The 21,668-nt window shown below is 51.0% G+C and overlaps 1 protein-coding gene across 4 annotated transcripts in view; it reads right to left on the bottom strand.

Annotated features, from left to right (window-relative positions):
• Positions 1–621: 621 nt before the first annotated feature.
• The window catches only part of AGPAT3 (1-acylglycerol-3-phosphate O-acyltransferase 3), an 86,787-nt gene continuing 65,740 nt past the window's right edge, over positions 622–21,668 (bottom strand). For all 4 annotated transcript variants that reach the window (XM_065943640.1, XM_065943639.1, XM_065943643.1 and 1 more), the window contains 8 exons: positions 20,059–20,285; positions 14,248–14,417; positions 13,503–13,664; positions 12,567–12,720; positions 11,986–12,088; positions 9,373–9,448; positions 3,487–3,685; positions 622–2,887 (listed from right to left, as the gene is read on the bottom strand). In XM_065943640.1, coding sequence (XP_065799712.1) covers positions 2,799–2,887; positions 3,487–3,685; positions 9,373–9,448; positions 11,986–12,088; positions 12,567–12,720; positions 13,503–13,664; positions 14,248–14,417; positions 20,059–20,236 — 1,131 coding nt within the window. In that variant the 5' untranslated portion in view covers positions 20,237–20,285 and the 3' untranslated portion in view covers positions 622–2,798. The remainder of the gene's footprint in view (positions 2,888–3,486; positions 3,686–9,372; positions 9,449–11,985; positions 12,089–12,566; positions 12,721–13,502; positions 13,665–14,247; positions 14,418–20,058; positions 20,286–21,668) is intronic.

Below are 21,668 nucleotides of genomic sequence, written 5' to 3'. Positions count from 1 at the left end.
GGTTAAAAACCCTGTCAGTGGTCTCCCCTGAGCAGGTAAGCCTTTCCCTGGCATCTGCTCACCTGTTCCAGGGCTGTCACAGGGCCACACTGGCGCAGGCACCTAGAAGCCCCTGGAACCCCGCAGAGGGACTGCTGGACATGAAAGGAGGGCCCAGGACCCAGACTCTACTTGCCAGGTGGCACCAGCACACGTGTGTCAGCGACAGAACATACAGCACCGGGGCCTGAGCTGAGAAATACACTATCCAGCAGCCTGGACTCAGGACTCAGCCTTCATCCGGCACCCGTGGGAGGGACCCAAGGCCTGGAGCTGCTGCCTTTTGTATTTCCAGTGGGAGTGGGGCTGGCTCTGGAAGCTGCTGCAGCAACAAAGCTACATCCCCAGAGGCTTAGCAGACCCCTTCCCTGCAGAGAGGCTCAGCAAACCCCTCCCCTGGCAGAGTGGTCAGCCAACACCATGGATTCCTGGTCCCACCCAGCCCGACCTGGGGCCTAGTGTGTTGAATCTAGAGTGCACCCTCCCTGGTGGTGACCAGGAGGACTGTCGCAACACTCAGCCTGATTTTGGACAATGACAACATCAGTAACAAAGGGGGTAAAGGAAAAGAAATAAGAAAAGCACTGTTCTGAGATTTATTAATTTAAAAAAACTAAAGGAGCCTCTCCCTTTTCCCTCTGAAGTGGATGAAAAGCAGGATCCACCACTCCAAAAAAGGAAAAAAAAAAAAAGCAAACATTTATAGTGTAATTTTTATTGCTCTCAAAGGGCTTGGTATTCAAATGCACAAGCTAATCTTCATTAAATCAGAAAGAAGTCACTGAGATTTAAAATCTACATGTGGTCTCAATCTCCATTCACCCAGGAGTCTTCACAGCTGGTTACTGACTCAGTATGGAATTTACATATCGTGTATCAATTTCAAGAGGAGGGAACTTAGATGGGAAGCAAGAGTTATTAATTAAATGGTGAAAGATCTAAATTTGCACTTTCCAGGTAATGTACCTTCACAGTAGTGCCCTTCAACCTTCCTTTAAGCTCTTCAGGGATGAGTGGATTAGCAAATGACACACACACAAACACACACAGGTGAGCAGCATGTTGTGTGAAGAAAACAAGACGTAAGGGAGCCGCTCACCCCAGTGGAAGTGGCCCTACTGCGTGCCAGGCTCCACGCCTGCAGGGAAGTGGGAGGCGAGCTTTGTGGCAGAGGGCAGCTGGCCTCCACACAGACTCAGCGCCCAGCCTTGAGAGGACGTGCGTGCCTTTACAGTCACTGCAAACGAGCAGAGCTGCGGGTCCTGTCCCTGCGACCTTGGGGCCCTCACCAAGGTCACCAACGCAGAATTCAGTAGTGTCACTGTAAAGGCAATCTGTTTCCACAGGTCTCCCCAAAATTCAGACTTAGGGCCAATGCATAATTATTTTTTCCAATTTGGTTTATAATTTTGCCCATTCCTCTTTCATTTTTTCCCCCCTAGAAAATTCAACCTGCCTCTATTCTGAATGCTGGTTACAGGACAGCAGAGATAACACCCATTATTTTTCTTTCCTTTGCTAAAAAAGATGAGGGGAGTGTGACTTTAAAAAAGCAAGTTGAAAGTTTAAGAAGATAGTCGGATGCAGGCTTGTGGCCGAAATGACGTGGCTGAGCTGGAGCTGCGGCCCAGGCCCACCCTGCTGGGCAACCCCAAGGCTTCCAGCCCGGCCAGGCCAAAAGGCCTGAGAGTGCACGAAACACCTCCCCGTGGCTGCAGGCTGGAGGGGATGCTGCCCGGACACTAGGGACTCCGCTGCCTCCCCCAGAGGCCAGTATCCTCCAGGACGCACGCACTGCTTGGAAGGGAGGTGGCTGAGTGGGGAAGGCTCCCCACCTCTGGCTTCCATCAGGTCAACTGTGAAAACAAAACCTCTGAAAAGCTCCATATTAACAGCCTCCAACCACCTTTAAAAGACAGGGTGATGGTGACACCACCTTTTCAAAGCATCTGCCAGCCCTGCGGCGGAGGTCTCCCCAGCGCATAGCGCCCCTGGCGCACCGGCCCTGCTGGGACTGGGGGGCCGGCCCCCTGCAGCCCTGCCCCCGGCGGGATGAAAGGCCGCTGTCTGCCAGGAGCGAGGGGGACAGAGGAGCTAAGCTCCGGGCAAGGGCAGAATTCGACATCCCGCCGCGTTTTCCCTGGCTCCACTCGCTTTAAAACGGATTCGAGGTGTCAGCAGGCAGGCTTAGGGAGGCGCTCCGGGGGAGGGGGCGTGTCCCGCCGCAGCCCCGCCCAGTGTGCTTTTCGCCAGGCCACCTTCCCTCCCGCCCGGAGGCCGGGTGCGGGCTGGTAGCGGCCAGTAGGTGCGCTGGGGGGCTGGGAACCCAGGCACACAGTTCTCAGCGGGAGCAGGGTAGAGAGTCCGCAGGGGGTGCAGGGGACCTGGCGAGGGGCAGGGGAAATTCCCAAGAAAATTGATAAAAACCGAAAACGGGATCTAAGCGCGAGAAGAGAACGTTTCCAAAGCCGCCCTCGGGCCGGGTACGCCCCCATATTCCGGAGGCGGGAGCGGCCGCCCCCCAGGGCAGGCACCCAGCCCGGCTCTCCTGTGCAGGGGCGAGGCTGGCGTCTCCATCTGCAGGTCTGCTGACCGCTTTACTCTTGGCTCAAGTTTTATTGGTCAATATTAGTCACCAGTTAATAAGAAAAATAGTTTCTAAGTGTCTTTTTTCCCCCGCTCTAGGTGTGTTGTTCTGTTTTTAATTGAGTTAATTGGATACCACCGTCAGGTTATGTGTGTTCAATCACAGCCATTAATTATTCCTTTTTCTTAAATTCTTGGTTTCCATAGCTGGAGCCTTTTTCTATTTCAGTCACTCCTATTAGTCGGCGGACTCCAAAGGAAGCTTTAAAACAGGAAAAAGGCTAGGTTAGCTGATCGCCTTGCCATCAAGCCGGGAAAGTCATTATGGGGGGGCCTGCCTTTGACCTCAGACTTTCCTGGGGGCGAGGGGCGGGTCCTCTGAGCGTCTCCCACCCAGTCAGCCTGGGGGTTGGGTAGTGGGGAGCAGCGGGAGTGTGGGCCCATTGAGGGCTGCAGTTCTCAGCCAGGGCTGCGGGGCTGCAGTGCCCGACACTTAGTGTCCGTGCGTCTGCTACAGCGCGAGCAACGGCAGTGTCCTGGGGAACCTTGGCCCAGCATGCCAGCCCATGCCCCCAACCGCCCACGTGCAGACCCAGAGGCCAGGACCCTCCTCCCCACGCAGCTCTCCGCCCGAGATGCCAGGCAGGCGGCAGGCCGGCTGGCCAGCTTTCTGGAGAGATGGCCCTGGAATCTGGTGGACGTCGTCACGGCCCCGTGGCTCAGTGGTCAGTGCTGCTGTCTGAGGCTGGCAAAGCTCGGGCCTGATCCCGGCTGCTGGGTGACTGGCTCCAGGCCTGGGCGTGGCCACCAGCACACGGAAGGCTCCCACCCTTGAGTCGCGCCATCATTCCCCTTCATTACCTGCCCCGACAAACCCCAGGAACGTCAGGATCAGGAGGGGGGATCCACTGGCAAAGACGCCCAAGACAAAACTGAAGAGAGGAGACAAGAGGAGCGTGGCCCAGAAGAGGAAGTTGAGGAGCGTCCATGGCCGCCGGGTGGGTTTGAACTGCTGCCCCGGGAACACGCCCTTCTGGTTATATGTCTCCTGCAGCGCATCCTGAAAGAGTCAACCGGAACAGTGGCCTTCATGTGCTGTTGTCATAACCGTAAAGCAAGAAATGACTCGACCTATACATAAAGTGGATGGACCACATGACATGGGCCACGGGATGAAGCTGACATGACCTTCATCTGTGGTTGGCTTATATCAAAAACTTGAAAAACATAAACCCTTCGATCAGGCAAGTTTCCTCCTAGGGAAATGATCAGCCAGTGCCTGGCGCACAAAAGGCATCTCCAAGCCCCAGGATTACAGCATCTGCCGGGCCCCGCACCATCTCTGGCGACACCTCCAGAGCAAGGGTGGCAGCCACCGCTGCTAGGAGTCCATGGCCTGCCAGCTGGGTCACCCACAGCCTGCCAGCTGGTTAACCTCTCCTTCTGCCGTGTCCTGGTGGCTAATGATGGCAGGACAGAGGAGCAGGTGAGGATGTGAAAGCATCCTCAACAGGGAAACAGGGCCACACTAAACACCCAGAGTGGCAGCTGCCTGACTGAGCAGCCGAGATGCTGAGATAGACTTCTCTGTAGCTATGACAGGCCACGTACCAGCAAGGAGATACACTCACAATAGTCTGAGTTTTCTCAAGAACCTAAGTGCCATACAATTCCATATAAATAAAAATATGTATGACGAGGCGTGTGTCTGGGACCAAGTCTAGAAAGGCTTGGGTCTCACCTCTTCTCATCTTTTTCTGTTTTATTTTCTGCATTTAGCTTCTTTAGCTGTGTTTGGCATAACATGAAAAACACGGCAGGGGTCTTGACAAATATGCAGTGTCACAGCCTCTTCCAATGTGTCGTCAGATACCAGCTGCCCCTGCCAACCCAGGGGGCATGGGGCGGGTGCCAGAGGCCTGAGAGCTCAGGAGCAGCTGCGACCCTTACATCTATGAGGATACCTCAGGGTGCCCACACGTGCCCCCCCACCCCGAGGGCCCTTCCCCGTGGGGTTCTAGAACGTTTTCAAGGCCATTGGTTCAGCCCGCTTCACTCTGCCTGCCTGCCCCCTAAGCAGATGATGCAGACGGAGGCAGTCTGTGTCCCGACCTGTCAGCCATTCCTCACACACCCAAAGGCCAGTGTGGTCTCCTTCCCCAGGAGGTTTACGCCTACACCCCGTGCACGGGCACCTCTAGGACAATGTCTAGGACCACTCCTGCACTGTCTGCTTTTCTGTGAGTAGCATCACAACATACACCTACCACAGTCTGCTTTTCATACACCTACTTTCTTTTTTTTTAATTTATTTTTTTATGGACCTTTTTTATTTATTTTTCTTTCTTTCTTTATTTTTTTATTAGTTGGAGGCTAATTACTTCTCAACATTGCAGTGGGTTTTGTCATACATTGACATGAATCAGCCATAGAGTTACACGTATTCCCCATCCCGATCCCCCCTCCCACCTCCCTCTCCACTCGACTCCTCAGGGTCCTCCCAGTGCACCAGGCCCGAGCACTTGTCTCATGCATCCCACCTGGGCTGGTGATCTGTTTCACCCTAGATAATATACATGCTGTTCTTTTGAAACATCCCACCCTCCCCTTCTCCCACAGAGTTCAAAAGTCTGTTCTGTACTTCTGTGTCTCTTTTTCTGTTTTGCATATAGGGTTATCCTTACCATCTTTCTAAATTCCATATATATGTGTTAGTATACTGTAATGTTCTTTATCCTTCTGGCTTACTTCACTCTGTATAATGGGCTCCAGTTTCATCCATCTCATTAGAACTGATTCAAATGAATTCTTTTTAACGGCTGAGTAATATTCCATGGTGTATATGTACCACAGTTTCCTTATCCATTCATCTGCTGATGGGCATCTAGGTTGCTTCCATGTCCTGGCTATTATAAACAGTGCTTCGATGAACACTGGGGTGCACATGTCTCTTTCAGATCTGGTTTCCTCAGTGTGTATGCCCAGTAGTGGGATTGCTGGGTCATATGGCAGTTCTATTTCCAGTTTTTTAAGAAATCTCCACACTGTTTTCCATAGTGGCTGTACTAGTTTGCATTCCCACCAACAGTGTAAGAGGGTTCCCTTTTCTCCACACCCTCTGTAGCATTTATTGCTTGTAGACTTTTGGATAGCAGCCATCCTGACTGGCGCATACACCTACTTTCTTAAGATTCAGTGAGACCGAGAATATGCATGCAGTTCATTCAACTGAATTCCAGCAAATGGATAAATATACATCATGTATCTATTTTCTAATAATGCACTTTTAGGTTATTTCCCACTTCCTGCTAAATAAGCAAATAGTGTTGCTGGGAGATGTCACTCTTTGTAAGAGGTTCCAACTTTTAAAAACTAAACCTGATCCAGAGACACACTCTCCTTTGCATCCTCGTGCACACGTCTTTCTGCCCATCCACCACGGGATGCACACACACCATATTCCTTCTCTCTTTTAATTGGTCAGCCTTGCCCAAGGTTTTCCACTTTATTAATATGTTTAAAGAAAATCTTTTGGTGCACTAGATTCCTCTTTTGTAGCTTTGTTTTCTGCTTAAATAATTTATGCTGTTATTATTTTCTTTGTTCTCTGTTTATTCTATTTCGTGTATGTTTCTGTAATGTATGTTTGTGTGCATGTGTACACATATGTATGTACATACATTCTTTTTATCTAGCCCATCCCTGACTTGTGTTTCTTGAACCTGATGAAACCCGTGTTCTTCAACTCTGGAAGTTTTATGGTTATCCCTGACAACTGCTCTTCATCATTCTTCCCGCCTTATCCTCTGGATCGTCTAATTGCTACATTCTGGACATCTATTTAGCCTCTGGATCTTTTAACTTTCCTTTCATGTTTTCACTTCCTCTGTGCTACATACTGAGTAATTTCCTCAAAACCTTTGTTGTTGTTTAGTTGCTAGGTTGTATTCAACTCTTTGGGACCTCACGGACTGCAGCATACCAAGTTTCTCTGTCCTTCACTATCTCCTGGAGTTTCCTCTCATGTCCATTGAGTCGGTAGTACTATCTAGCCATCTCATCCTCTGCCACCCTCTTCTCCTTTTGTCTTCAGTCTTTCCCAGCATCAGGGTCTTTTCCAATGAGCTGGCTCTTCGCATCAGGTGGCCAAAGTATGGGAGTTTCAGCTTCAGCATCAGTCCTTCCAATGAATAGTCAGGATTGATTTCCTTTAGGATTGATTGGTTTGATCTCCTTGCAGTCCAAGGAATTCTTCAAGGGTCTTCTGCAGCACCACAACTCGAAAGTATCAATTCTTCAGTGCTCAGCCTTCTTTATGGTCCGAGTTTCACATCCTTGCATGACTACTGGAAAAACCGTAGCTTTGACTATATGGACCTTTGTCAGCCAAGTAATGTCTCTGAACTGTCTAGGTTTATCATAGCCTTCTTTTCAAGGAGCAAGCATCTTTTAATTTCATGGCTGCAGTCACCATCCACAGTGATTTGGGAGCCCAAGAAAATAAAATCTGTCACTGCTTCCACTTTTCCCCCTTCTATATGCTATGAACTGATGGGACCAAATGCCATGATCTTAATTTTTTGAAAGTTGAATTTCAAGCCATTTTCACTCTCCTCTTTCACTTTCATCAAGAGGCTCTTTAAGTCCCTTTTAACTTTCTGCCATGAGGGTGGTGTTATCTGCATATCTGGGTTGTTGATAATTCTCCTAGCAGTCTTGATTCCAGGTTCTAATTCTCTCTTCAGCTCTATCAAATCTTCTATCTAATCTGTTAACTAAGATTTTACTGTCAATTACTAGATTTGTCATGCCTGTATATCTTACTTGGTTTTTCTTCAAATCTGTTCCATTTTTAACAGGTCTCATTCTTTTGTTTTCAATGTCTTCTTCTTTAAAAAAAATATTTGTTAATTTTTATTTTTGACTGTGCTGGGTCTTTGCTGTTGGACATGGTCTTTCTCTAGTTGTGGTGAGTGGGGGCAACTCTCTGGTTGTGGTGTGCTGGCTTCTCATTGCGGTGGCTTCTCTCGTTGCAGAACACGGGCTCTAGGGTGCACAGGCTTCAGCAGTTGTGGCACATGAGCTCAGCAGTGGCACATGGGCATAGTGGCTCCAAGGCATGTGGAATCTTCTCGGGCCAGGGATTGAACTCATGACTCCTTCATTGGCAGGCAGATTCATACCCGCTGGACCCCCAGGGAAGTTGTCAATCCCCCTTTTTTTTTTTTTGCTTAGTCATTTCAAGCAAACAGCTTTGAGTCTCTGCCTAGTAGTAGTTCCACAGCTGAAGTTTCGGGAGGGTTTAATTTTCTGTCTGCTTGTCGTGCTCGCCCATGGCGGGTCTCGGTTACGAGCGCGTCTCCAGCTGAAGTCTCAGCAGCTGAGTCTGGAGTCATGCTCTTCTAGTTTTACATGTGCTTCTTTCAGGGACTCTACAGAGATTCACCTGGAACCACTTTTTTATGCTGATATTTTGATTTTGTTCTTGAACTATGTTGTTAGTATAACGTCAACCCCCCACCTGTTTAAGGACAGTGCTGTGATTATGAATCACCAGGGAGATGTTTCAAGACTCAGAGGGGAAAGGTAAGCTTCAAAGTCACTCCCTGTGCTGGCAGGTACATTTTCCAGTTTAGCCTCCATGAGGATGAAAGTCCAACAGGGTCCCAGCTTCATTAGGGTCTTCAGTTCTAACTTCCAGCCCCGAGTGAGGTCAAGTCCATGTCTTTAGTTTGCATGTAGGCACCAAAACTCAAGACCACAGGGTGGGACGACTAACAGACTCCACGAGCTTCCACTCACAGCCTTCCCAGCTGACTCCCAGTCCCACCTCCTCTTTTGCTCCTGAGAGAGGTCCCTTACTTTTTTTTTAGCACTTGTCAGTGTTTAAAAGGATATGCATTTTATTTCTTTAATTTTAGAAGTTTGCTTGAATTCCTCTTAAGATTTATACGCTACACATTACTTGGTTGTTGCTGCCCGTGTGCTCAGTCTGGTCTGACTCTTTGCGACACCATGAACCCACCAGGCTGCTCTGTCCATGGGATTCTCCAGGCAAGAATTCTCCAGAGTGGGCTGCATTTCTCCTACTCCAGGGGATCTTCCCGACCCAGGGATCGAACCTGTGTCCCTTGCATTGGCAGGTGGACTCTTTACACTTGCGCCACCTGGGAAGCTCCTGTCATTTGGTTAAAACCCTTGTAAAAGGGTATGTGTTTTATACTAGAAGGACTTTCTGATTATCTGAGCCTCTCTATTGCTGAAGATGAGACGCCAGTCCCCTGTATGTCTGTGTGTATAAAATAAACCGAAGAGCCAGGAGTGAGACATGTCAGCGGAACGGAGGAGGGACTGGGTGGGGTCACTGAGAAGACTGTCGTGTCATCTATTGTGTGTCTCTTACATATTAAATCATATGTATACACACACACACATATAATGTGTGTTGCATACCTACAATTTCTTTTACACACAAAAAATGAAACAAATGTGATAATATATTATCAGCAACGGTTATACAAGCATTGTGATACCCAGTACACTTTTCTCTAGCTTGTTAATTTCTTGAAAGGAAAAATGAAAGGCGCAGAAAAGAACTGGAAAGAAGAACCCGAGAGGGGCACAGCACTCTGTCTCTAGAGGCGGTCATCATGCTACCTGCCTGTCCTCGTAGCTGCCCCTTGGGGACCTCTGTGAGTCCCCAGGGGTAGGGGTGGAGTGGAGGTCGGGGGGGCTGGGTGCCTTTACCTTCTCCTGGTACAGTTTATGAAGCCACTGAGCTGCTCCCTTCTCATCCATCGGGATCTCTTCCAGAGGAAATCTCCTGTTTCATTAAGATTGAAAGCAAAGTGAATTACCAGATGACATCAAACTGAAACAGGGAAAAATAATTTCTTATGCATCAGGGTTACTTGTCAGTCCTGCCTTTTCTATTCAAGTCTGACTCTCAATTTCTAAGAACACACAAACATCAAAATAACTTTTCCTTGAGCAGTGTCCTGTGCCTCAGAATTATGCAGGGGATCACAGAGGGCCCCGGCAGGTGCTTCAAATGTCCAGGAGTGCTGAAGCATTGCACAGGGACACTTCAGGAGTGTCCCCATGGACAGGAGCAGTTAGCTCCACTGGGAAGGCTGACCGTTCATTAGTCTCAGCAGCAGGTTTGGTCTTTCAGTTCGTCTTTGGATGTGATCATCGCTGAGAGTGTTTTTCATGAAGCAAAAAAAAACTTCATCTTTCACAAATGAAATCTACTTGCCTGAAAAGCTGAAGAGATCTTGAAATTTAATGTCACCTAACAAACTGCTGACTTCAATTGGGACAGTGGCTTATGTATAAACCGTATCACCAGTTGAATTACCAGCCCCAGGACTGGAGGTGTCTACCTGGCAAGACACAGACCTCTTTCCAGGGCCCTGCAATACCTAAGGATCGCCAGCAGGGGCCGCCGAGCGCACGCAGGAGCAAGAGTAACTTAACCAGCCGACCGGGGTCACTGCCTATTTCGGAGAAATTCCCACAGCCAGAAGCAAATCTCCTCTGTTGAAGGAATATCAACCTTTTTTTTCCTCTAAAAGTTGAGAACTTTGGTTTTTGTGGGTTGTACCTATCCATTTTACCATATTCAAAATGAAAACAGGATTTTTACAAGCACACACAATCAGACATCTGACCACACGTCACACAGCCCCCGGGAGACTCTGCTGTGCACTCAGGAGGCCAAGACTGCTACCCCCCTAGTAAACAAAACAGTTTAGCTCTGTGGACCCGGAAGGTGCGGGGCACCTGCAGGAGTCCCCGACCACACGGAGAGGGGTACCACTTGAAGGACTCATCACAGGTACCATCTCGGGAAGGAAAGGAAGTCAGGAGAGGTTTGTCCACAGACAGATGGCTGCCCACAGTGTCAAACTCAAGTGACTGTTCTCCCCTAATTGCACAGACACCACATACAGGTTCTGTTGTATGTCTGCTGTATGAAGCATGAAATATATAGGAATTTTAAATGATGAGATAAATACAAATATGAATACTATCTCCTAGAGTCGACTCAAGCCACTTTGGGGATGCTGGCCCCAACGGCCAGCATGGACACAGGAGAGCCTCAAGCCACCATCCCCATGGCCCTGGCCCTGCCTAACCACAGGCCCCTGGGGCATCTTCTTCAGTAGGGGACAGGAAAGTGAAGGAAAACTCCAACGGGTCATGCGAACCTTGACTTGTTTGATTATAGGTATGTGCTTGAGTCACTGGAATATTGCTTTTGCCCAAAACACCCAAATGGTACATAATACAAAGCAGTAAGTTGAGAAACTTTCCAAAATTCTAAGAATATATCTATTAAGATACTGAATACAGCCCGTTTTCTGCAACAAAGGAGAAGAGCAGATTACAGCACCAATCCTCTCCCACTGCAGCTGAATGTCCACGCGGAGGGCGGTGCAGTCTGGGGGCAGGCGTGAGCACCAGCCTGGAGCTGGCCCAGGTAGGTGCCCCCTCCACCAACCACTTTACCACCTGCCGGCTCTGACCATGGGCATCTGGGACGCCTGGAGCCCCTTACTACCCAGGGGCTAGACCAAGATCTGCCTTGAGGGCTCCCTGAGGGGGACTGGGACCTGCCACGGCCCCAGAAAAATCACCAGCCCCTGGTGGCCACTACTGTGTCAACCACTGCCCCCCCGACCCCTGCCAGACTTTTTGGGTGGTTTATCTTCTCTTCCTGGGGCAGAGAAATGCGGAGGTCAGAGTGTGGCTGTGAGACAGGAATGACCTTGCAACACAACTCAAGTCCCCGACCTTGATCTTTTGTTACAGACATGGATCCCACCATCCCAAGGAGCCCTGTGTTACCCAGTTTGGTGTGCCTCGGTTGGGCTGCCTCTAAGCCAAGGGGGTTCAGAACGGCTAGGATAGAACCTGCCGACTCAGCCTGCGGTCGCCCGGAGAGGGAGGCGGAGGACATGGCCCTGACCCCACCATCACTCCCAGGTGGTCTAGATCTAGGCTGTACACCATGAAAAGGGGACCACATGGGCAGGCCGCTCAGGATGGGACAGCTTGTCCTTCTCTGCCAATGAAAAGCCTACTCACTGCCCAGGCTTTAGCTCTCTAAAGCCTCTTCCCCAACGCCTCTGCTCCCTCCAGCGGGAGGGGTCACGCCTCCCTTGGAGCTCCTGGAACCTTCTGCTGCACCTCTGGCCGCCGCCTCCTTTGCTCTGTACGGCCCCACCGTGTGCGGGTCCCGGAGGGTGGAATGCCCCAGCACCTCCACGTGGGGGCGTCCGGGAGAGCGGAGGAGCCGCGCAGAAGGAGCGCGCGGGCTCGGTCCCGGCCCCGCCCCCGTGGGCAGCAGCTCACCTGACGCACATGTCCGCCTCGTACTTCTTCCCGTAGAGGATCCCCAGCAAAGACGGGTTCTTGTTTCCTCGGAAATTCAGCGTGACGTCGTACACAGCTGCGACTGTAGGGAGGGCGCAGAGGGCGACAGGTGACACCCGGCAGCTTGGCCCGCCGTGGCTCTCCACCTGGTGCCCGTTGTGAGGGTTCCCATCTCTTATTGGGGCATTTAGTCGAGTCACTTGTGTTTAAAGCTACTGTCTGGCTGTTTCCTATCCATCCTGCGCTTTGTCCCTTTCTTTGATTTTGCCGTCCTTTTGGATTAATTGGATATATATTTTTTCCTTTATAAGGTTTTCAGTTATATACTTTTAAAAAATGATCACTTTAGTTGTTTTCCATTAACTAATATTTTATCACCTCAAAAAATGACACAAGAATCTTACAACATGTGAATCCACGAACTCAGATCTCCTTTTAATGCCACTGGCATTCTATATTTTACACAGAACTCAGTGATCTGGTCTCTGGCAAATCACTGATTTCACCTCCCACTTTGCTGGGAGTCTGGGGTGGTGGTGGTCGGGGCGGGCAGCTCTTACCTGTCCCTCGGAGGCACTGGACCGCGGTGGTGAAGCCCTTGGTCCGAGGCAGCAGGTGGTACTTGAGGACGGGCAGCCCCTTGGAGGCGGCCACCTCCATGCTGACGCGGTGCTTCTTCTCTGTGAAGCGTGTGCCCTCACAGTACAGGAGGAACTAGGATGCGGTGGGGGACAAAGGCCAGTTAGAGATGCTGCCGTCACATTCCACACATGACTCACAGATGGCGGCAGCACTGCGCCTATTCCCAGGGGGCGAAAAGACACTTCCTGGAGAGAAGTCAGACTCGGTGTCCTTGGGCGCCAGCCTCGGGACGGCTTGTGGAAAACAAAATCTTCCATCCCTCTGTCTCAACGTGAGTTACAGACACCAAATACATAAACAGCTGGTTCACAAAGAATTGCCGTCAGAGACCAGAAAGAAGAATCAGAAAGAACTGATTTCAAACCGATAGATACTGACATTTCAGATGGCTGTCCATCAAACTCCAACCAAGGGGCTCAGAAAGGACCCCAGGCCCTGCTCTGCCCTTGAAGGGTGGCTACTTTAAGTGCAGTGCAAACCTTCTGGGAATTGAAGTCCACGTTGACCCACAGAACTGTGGCTGACGAGGGCTTGTCCTGACACCTGACTCCACAGAACAGCCTGGGTGCCTGGGCAGACTCTCTGCTAACATTCCAGGGGTGCTCCCAACTCAGCCCAGCAGGATCTCCTCTGTGTGGGCCCAGGTGTGTGGGGCCCACCTGGGGCAGGTGGGAGCAGGTGGCCTAAGAGGGGTTCCCAAGCCTGCAGTTGCATGGGGCAGGCCCGTGGCCCTGCTCAAACAGCCTTCCTGGAGCTCAGAGGCTCTTGTTGGCTTTACAACTAATAATCTGGGCTGCGTTCCTGATGCCTAAGGTAACACAGCTTGTGTGGCCTCGCCCCACCGCCTCACTCACCCACATATATTCGGGGTAGTCGGCCAAGGACTTCAGGCCTTTGATGACGGTGTCCCGGTCTTCCTCCCACTTCCGTTTGCAGAACACAATCTCCAGGAAGTACCACGTCCAGCCGATGAGGGGCACGTAGAGCAGCTCCCTTTTCGCCAGGACTTTGGAACTCTGAAGGGAGGGGGAGCAGCTGGTGCTTCATGGCCATGAAGTCCCCACGGGCAGCACCCTGCAGGCAGCCCTCAGGACTAGCTGTCATTGGGAGACCCTGACACCGAGCATGATGCCACTGGGATGGGCAGGGCCCCAGAGCACGGGTGTCACTAGATGAGAATCCATGGGCAGATCTGGCCCATGCTGGTAGGCGGGCATGCGGGCAGAAGGGGAGCCTAGAGGGTGTACTGGGCCTTCAGGGCTGCTCTAGCTGCCAGGCTGGGGGCTTGCTGAGGATGATGCCAGGGCCACCACCCACTGGGCTTCCCTGCAGGGGACCCCTCAGCCTTTCTCATCTGAGGCAGCTGAGCCGACGGGGGAGGATTGCAAAGGAGGGAGCCCTGGAGCAGCCTGCAGTCCCAGAACCCATGTGGTTAGCCATGCTCACACGCCTAGCTCAGAGGGACCAAGGACTAAACACAGAGCAAATGAAAACCCAGAGCCCTTGGAGACTCCAGACCCTCCAGGGAGCCATGCCAGCCTCTCCTTGAGACCCCATGTCGCTCACCCCACACCCTCCTGGGACCCCTACGTTGCTCACCCCCAGCACGCCGAAGCGCTCACACATGGTCCACCCACAGAGGAAGTCGATTTCAAAGTTGTGGTTGAGGATGATGACTACATGCTCCTTCCCAAAGCTGTCCACCGTGGCCTGGTCGGTGAACAGGGTGCACTCCGTGCACGACCACCACTCCAGCAGCATCACCAGCTCTGCGGACACACGTGGGAATGTCGGCCAGGTGCAGACTGCCACACTCCGACCCGCCCTCCCTCCCTGCTCCCTGACGGGTACGGGGCTTGTACAGTATCAGCCAGATTGGGACTTTCTGCTGGAAATGAGTTGTGAAGGTTTGTGTGTAATACATTAAGTTTTCTAAACGTATAATTACCTCTCTAAGCAAAAGTCAGGGAAGAAGTCAAATGGAAGCAGAAAAAATGGAGGACTTCCCCAGTGGTCGAGTGGTTAAAAATCCACCTTGCAATGCAGAGGACACGGCCCTGGCACACAGCCAACTAGAGGAAGCCCGTGTGCCACAGTGAGGACCCAGTGCGGCCAAAAACAGAAGAAATGGAAGAGGAAACTCATTTTAGGTGAATTTTTTTTTTTTGTAATCAACATATCTAAAGGACTTAATTTAAAATATTTTTTCTTAAAAATCAGATCTTCACTTTTCTTAAAAATCAGATAACCCATCAGATGAGATGGTGAACAAGACATTCACTTATTAAGAGAATACAGCCTCATAATTATATTATTATTTCATTACAAGGTATTGAATATCAACGGTATACCAGGCACCCTGCTTGTAAATGACTCAGATCCTAGCAGACAGCTTGAGTTATTGTTATTATTATTCCCAAAGCTCAGAGAAAAAGTGGTGGAGTTCCAATCTCAGCCCCCCAAAACTAAGTCCAGGGCTCTGTGGAAAGTTTCAGAGGAAGCTCCAAAATATAGAAATAAGTGAATAAAACCAGGGTCCCCCCTCTGGGGGGGGGTCTTTGGTTGACATGTGTTAAGCACTGTTACTCTTATCCACACTACTCTTTACAAAGAGTTCAGGTGGACACCTGTATCGTCACGTAAGACTATGGTCTTCATGCGGGCTCTGGACCCATGGGGCAGCACACATTCTGTCCCCAGACGAGGAGGCTGGGGAGGCGGTGGGCACCCAGCCAAGCCGTGTCACACCCACCATGGCCAGGCGTCCTGAGAAGGGTGGCCTCAGGCCAGGAAGTGCAGCTCCCAGGCTCAGGATGGATTTCAGAGAGCCTGTCCTTTGCGTGCTGGACACCAACCCATCGGTTTTCGGAGGGGACCAGCCCTGGGAAGGCTGACGAGGCAGGACAGCCCAGCACTTAGACAGTGGGCTCCTGGCCTGCTTCCCTGTTGGCAGGAGACAGCTGTGGCTTCCTGAGAGGCTGCTGGGGGACCGGATGGGACTTGGCACAGGGTCTGGCTTCTCCTTCCCAATGAGGATCCCCCCTAGCCCAGACAGAAGTGGGGAGACACACAGCTCCCCCCACGTGCTGGGGTCTCAAATTCCTCTTTTACACAAGGTGTGACAGGATGGAAGGCCAGTTCTGAGACGACACCTGAACACTGTCAAACCATGGAGAGGAGGGGCCATAAAAGGGTCAGCTCCAGGACACACTAGCCACAAGCTCCATCATGGGACCAGGGCCCTGAGGAGATGGAGGCCCATCAACAGGGGCAAACTATGCCCCTGGGATAGCCTGGCCACTTCCATCCAACATTCAAGTTGTGAATAAAGGCCCAAGGAATGGAAAGACAAGAGGTCCTCAACAGACGTTGTTCAAGGATGATTTATAGATGGTCAACATGAGAAGATGCTTGGCATCTCTGGTCATCAGGAAAGTGCAGGCCAAAGCCACAGCCAGGCACTGCATCACACTCACAGGACGGCTGTCATCCAACAGATGGATGACAAATAGCATGTGCCAGTGAGGATCAGAGGGCCTGGGACGCCCAATGCTGCAGGTGGGGCTGTAAAAAGGGCAGTTGCAACTATGCTCCAAACAGAGTAACCAGATGACCCAGCAATTCTACCACCAGGGAGATGACCAGTAGAAATGAGAACAGATGTCGGTATAGAAACTTAAACATGGATGTTCGTGGCAGTGTTATTCACAAAGCCAGAGAGTGGAAACAGCCCAGAAGGGTGACAACTGATGAAGGAACGGGCAGTGGACATCCATACAGGGTAGCATCATTCAGCCAAAGTGGGAACGTGGGCCTGAAACACAGCAGGACACAGATGAACCTGGGAAACACGGAACTCTGAGTGTGGGGAGTCAGACAATGACCACGCAGTGCATGATTCCATCACGTGAACCACGCAGAACAGGCAAAGCCATGCAGACAAGAAGTAGATCAGTGACTGTGGGGCTCGGTAGGGGAGAGATGGCAGGGGGGAACATGGGAAGGACTACTCCACGCTCTAAGTGGGTGAATTTCACCTCCTTATAGCTTTTTAAGATAAAAGAGGCCCAAGGCTAGGCTGACCTGTCCATCTGAAAGCACGGGTGGCTGCTGGGGACTTGCCAACGCCCCCACCCACACCCCCACCCCAGGCGGCAGGGCCCCGGGGCTGGGACAGACCCATGACCACAGCCTGGTGACGGCCTGCTACTGCGTCTCCTCAGCTTCCTTCTGGGAAGCCTCCATGTGTCAGCTGGTCAAGTAAGAGCCGGTGGCTGAGGTTGCTGCCTCTAGAGCAGTTTGCTTGGGAACGAGGAGATATCCTTCCTTATCACGGTAAGGACATTCAACCTGAGGCCTCCTTCTGCACAAATGTCCAAGTGCACAGCGCGGTCCTGTTAACTGCGAGCTCCAGGCCCTAAGCGGGCTCTAGAACTCACTCCTCTTGGGTAACGGACACTGCACACCCATCTGACTGCAGCTTGCCACTTCTCCCCCCCAGCCCTGGCCACCACCGTTTTCTGCTCCGCTTCCCTGAGCTTGGTCATGTGCATCCCTCAGAGGAGGAATCAGGCAGCGTTGGTCCCTCTGTGACTGCCTGGTTTCCCTCCGTGTCAGGCCCTCCAGGTTCATCCATATTGTCACAAACAGCAGGATTTCCTTCCTCTTAAGTAGTACTCCGTTGTCCATGTGGACGGCATTTTGCTTGTCCGTTGGTCTGTTGATGGACATGGACGCCATCTCCACATCCCGGCTACTGTGAACAGAGCCACGGTGAGTGCACACCCTCAGCTGCAGCACTCAGGGCCCAGCACCAGAGGTCTGGCCCAGGTGGGGGCCTGCGAGGAGGAACCAGCTTCAGACAGACAGACACAGGCAGCCCTCTGCAGACGTTCCAAGCCCCCTGGAGAGTGGGTCTAGCAGAGCCACCTGTGGAAAGGCGGCATGTTGAGGATGCTCTGTCCCACCAGTGGCCAGCATGGCCTGAGGGTGGCTTGGACATTTCGAGATATATCGTCTCCCCGCGGATGGCAGATGGCTACATACGCAGACAGGACTGACGACATGATTCTGCTCATGGTCAGTTTGGACAATATTTTATTTTCAGCTGTGCTGTGGGGCTTGCAAAATCTATTTCCTTGACCAGGGATTGAACCTGGGGCACAGTAGTTAAAAGTGCTGAGTCCTTACCATTGAATTTTCCCTTCAGGAAAATTCTTAGCCACCATCTCCTCCAACCGTGCTTCTCCTTATTCACTCCTCAGGGACAGGAATCCAACACCCGTTTCATAGACCTGCATGCTCTCCTTACCTCCTTTAGCTCCTGTTTCATATTCTTCATCTTGTCACTCTACTGGCAGTCGGGGTGAGCTCTTCATATTATTGTCCAGTTCACCCATTTGCTCACTAGCTGTGTCTAATCTGATGTAAGATTCACTAAGTCTTTACTTAAAAAAATTATTATAACTACAATTTTTATGCACAGAAACGCTCCTTGGTTCTTCTTCAAATCTGGGTATTTTGGATAGTCTTTTGTCTAAATCTTCCGTTGTATATTTCTTGTTTTCTGAGTTCATATATGACTTGTTTCAATCTATGTGATTCTACTGAACTAGAGACTAGCTCAGGCCAAGAGCACATTTGTTTCCACATTGTCTGCTGACCCCGTGGGCCCTGCCAGTCTGCTCATTTCAGCAAACTTCCAAGGTCCTGGCTGAGACCCAGCCCGACTCCTGGAGCTGCCAAGGCGGGGCCCTGGGAAGCGGTGCTGATACTCCATCTTAGTGCCCTCTTCTGTGGAGAGGTGGGGGTGTGGCTGAAGGATTTCCTTTATTTACGGCCTTAAAAAGCCAGCTTTACTCAGAACCTAGCTGTGTGGAAGTGCTTTAACTTCAGAACACTACTGCCAGTGGAGGCTGTGATTTTCACAAGTCAGCATTTGCCCTTCAGGCATGCACTCATCTGCCCTGGTGACGTGCGTGAATAACTCACCTGCGTTCTCTACATGGTAGTATTTCTAATTCTCCTCACACACAGGAAGGTGGCCTTTTATTTAGGAAGAAAGCAGCTGGGAACTGAAATTTTTGCATGTGTATGGCTGGAAGCATGAGCGGGGCTGCTGTCCCCTCTTGGGGGCATGCACACCTGGGCTTGGACACCTCACTACCTGCTCAGTTGCCCTCCTACATTGGGGAGGGGGACATCTCGGGGACAGACTCATCACTTCCCATAGGACATAAAATGTGTACCACCTTCTCGTCATTGTTAAAGAAAGGTGTTCTTATGCTAAGTAAATTGCACACAGTATGGAAAAAGTAGCAAGAGTCCCTCCCACCCCCACTCCTGGGACAGCCATATTTTCTGTTCTGCCTTCCACATTTTCTAAGGAGGGACGGCCACACGCCAGTGCAGACACATCACACGTGTCTTTAAAAGTAAATCATAGTAGCACCTCTATACTTTGTTTTTTAGCTTCTGTTTTCACCTAAAAATGTATCTTGAACTTGGTTCTCTATACCAGGAAAGAGAGATCGCCTGCTGGTCTTAGTGGCCATGTGGGCCTCCATCCAGTGGACACACCACAGTTAGGGGGCATTTTGGCTGCTCATTTTTATGTGAGTTAATATAAAACTGGCAAAATGAATATATCTGTGCATATACGTACTTTTATAAATGTCTTTCTAGGTTACCTTCTTATTTGGTGGAATAATTAGGGTCAAAAAATAGAACTGTTTAAGTTGTTGATTGTTACCGGTCCAAAGAAGTGCCTGGGAACCCTAACCCGCACTGTGTTCCCCTGGCCAGCGGTGGGTGTTGTCACCAAGCTTCCTAGTCTCTGACAGGTGAGGGTGACTCTACACACACAAAGGCACGCACATCACAAGTGCACACAGGTAACACCTGTGCATGCCTAAACATTTAATTAAGAGACAGGTAGGTCCCTTTCCTTCAGAGACAGATGCTGAAGTATTTACATGTGATAACAGGCCACTCGAGGGGAGTGCCCAGTGCTGGGATCTGTAGGTCCATGACCGGCCACGTGCCGGCAGGCGTCAGGCCTAGTCACGGTGCACTGATAGTATGACTGCTTGTTTTCAGGTATCCAGAGTACCGTGTGAAACCACATGGAACCACCATCTCTGTGGGTCCAGAGGCTCGGGAATCGGGACACTGCGTGGTTCAGCCCAGTGAAGAGCTCAGGATGAGCACCCCATACATTCCTCACGGCCAGGAGAGGCCCCCAAGTTCCTGGCCGTGGAGCCCCCGGCCATCCTGGCTCATCGTCACAAGCGTTAACCCCCACGGGCCCCTGCGCCGGTTTGTTTGGGGCTGTCCAGCAGAAAGCTGGCTGACCTGATTGTCGCCAGACCCCTCCCCCACTATGCCATGCCCAGTGCACACAGTACTCACGGCTCCAGAGTGAGTAGGCAAGGCGGCAGTTCAGCCGGCGGTACAGCTGCTTGTTCACGGGCCAGAGGACCAGCGTGCAGAGCTGGATGGAGTTGATGACCAGCCCGCTCACCACGAAGACGAAGCCGATGAGGAGGTGCACGACGAACTGGGTCTTCAGGAAGGCGAGCAGGCCCATGGCCACAGCTCAGTAGCGAGTGCAGGGTCCTTCACTGAGAATGGCCGTCCTGCAAAGACAGGGCAGCGGTCAGGAGGGCGCAGGGACCCCAGGGTGAGGGGCGGCGAGTGGAGAAGGGGTCCACAGTGGTCCTGCCGGAGCCCAGATCTGCAGCTCCCACAGCACCCTCAGGCCCTTCCTTCCTGAGAGTGACGGATGGATGTGCGGGGTGGAGGGGGAGCTGATACATGGTTCACACAGGCATCACGCACGCCACATACACACACACCCCAACACCAGGTACGCACACCATGTACACACACACACCATGTACACACACACACCACACACACACCAGGCACATACCACATATACACACACCACATACACACACACCACCTACACACACACCATGTACACATGCACCAACATCAGGTACACACACCACGTACACACACACACACACACCATGCACATACCACATATACACACACCACGTACACACACACTCCAAGTACACACATACCATATACCCACACACCAACACCAGATACATATACCACGTACACACACATACACACCACGTACACACACACACCACACATACACCATGCACATACCACATATACACACATCACGTACACACACACATTCCACATACACACACACCATGTATACACACACACCACACACACACCATGCACATACCACATATACACACACCATGTACACACACATACCATGCACATACACACATACCATGTATACACACAAACACCACGTACACACACACCATGTACACACCCACACACCACACACACCATACACACTACACACACCATACACACTACACACACACACCACACACACACACATCATGTACACACACACACCATGCACATATACACACACCATGTACACACACAAACACCACACACACCATACACCCACACCACACACCACATACACACACACCACACATACCAAATACACACACACCATGTACACACACCAACACCAGGTACACACACCACATACACACACACACACCACGTACACATACACACCACATACACCATGCACATACCACATATACACAAACCATGTACACACACATACCATGTACATATAGACACACACCATGCACATACACACACCATATACACACACACACCACACACCACGTACACACACACCACACATACCAAATACACACACACCATGCACATACACACACCATATACACACACACACCACACATACCAAATACACACACACCATGCACATACACACACCATATACACACACACACCACACACCACGTACACACACACCACACATACCAAATACACACACACCATGCACATACACACACCATATACACACACACACCACACACCACGTACACACACACCACACATACCAAATACACACACACCATGTACACACACAC

The sequence above is a fragment of the Muntiacus reevesi genome, chromosome 8, assembly GCF_963930625.1.
Source record: "Muntiacus reevesi chromosome 8, mMunRee1.1, whole genome shotgun sequence".
Lineage (NCBI taxonomy): Eukaryota > Metazoa > Chordata > Mammalia > Artiodactyla > Cervidae > Muntiacus > Muntiacus reevesi.
The sequence above is the reverse complement of the archived record's forward strand: the minus strand, read 5'-3'. Positions and strand labels throughout refer to the sequence as shown.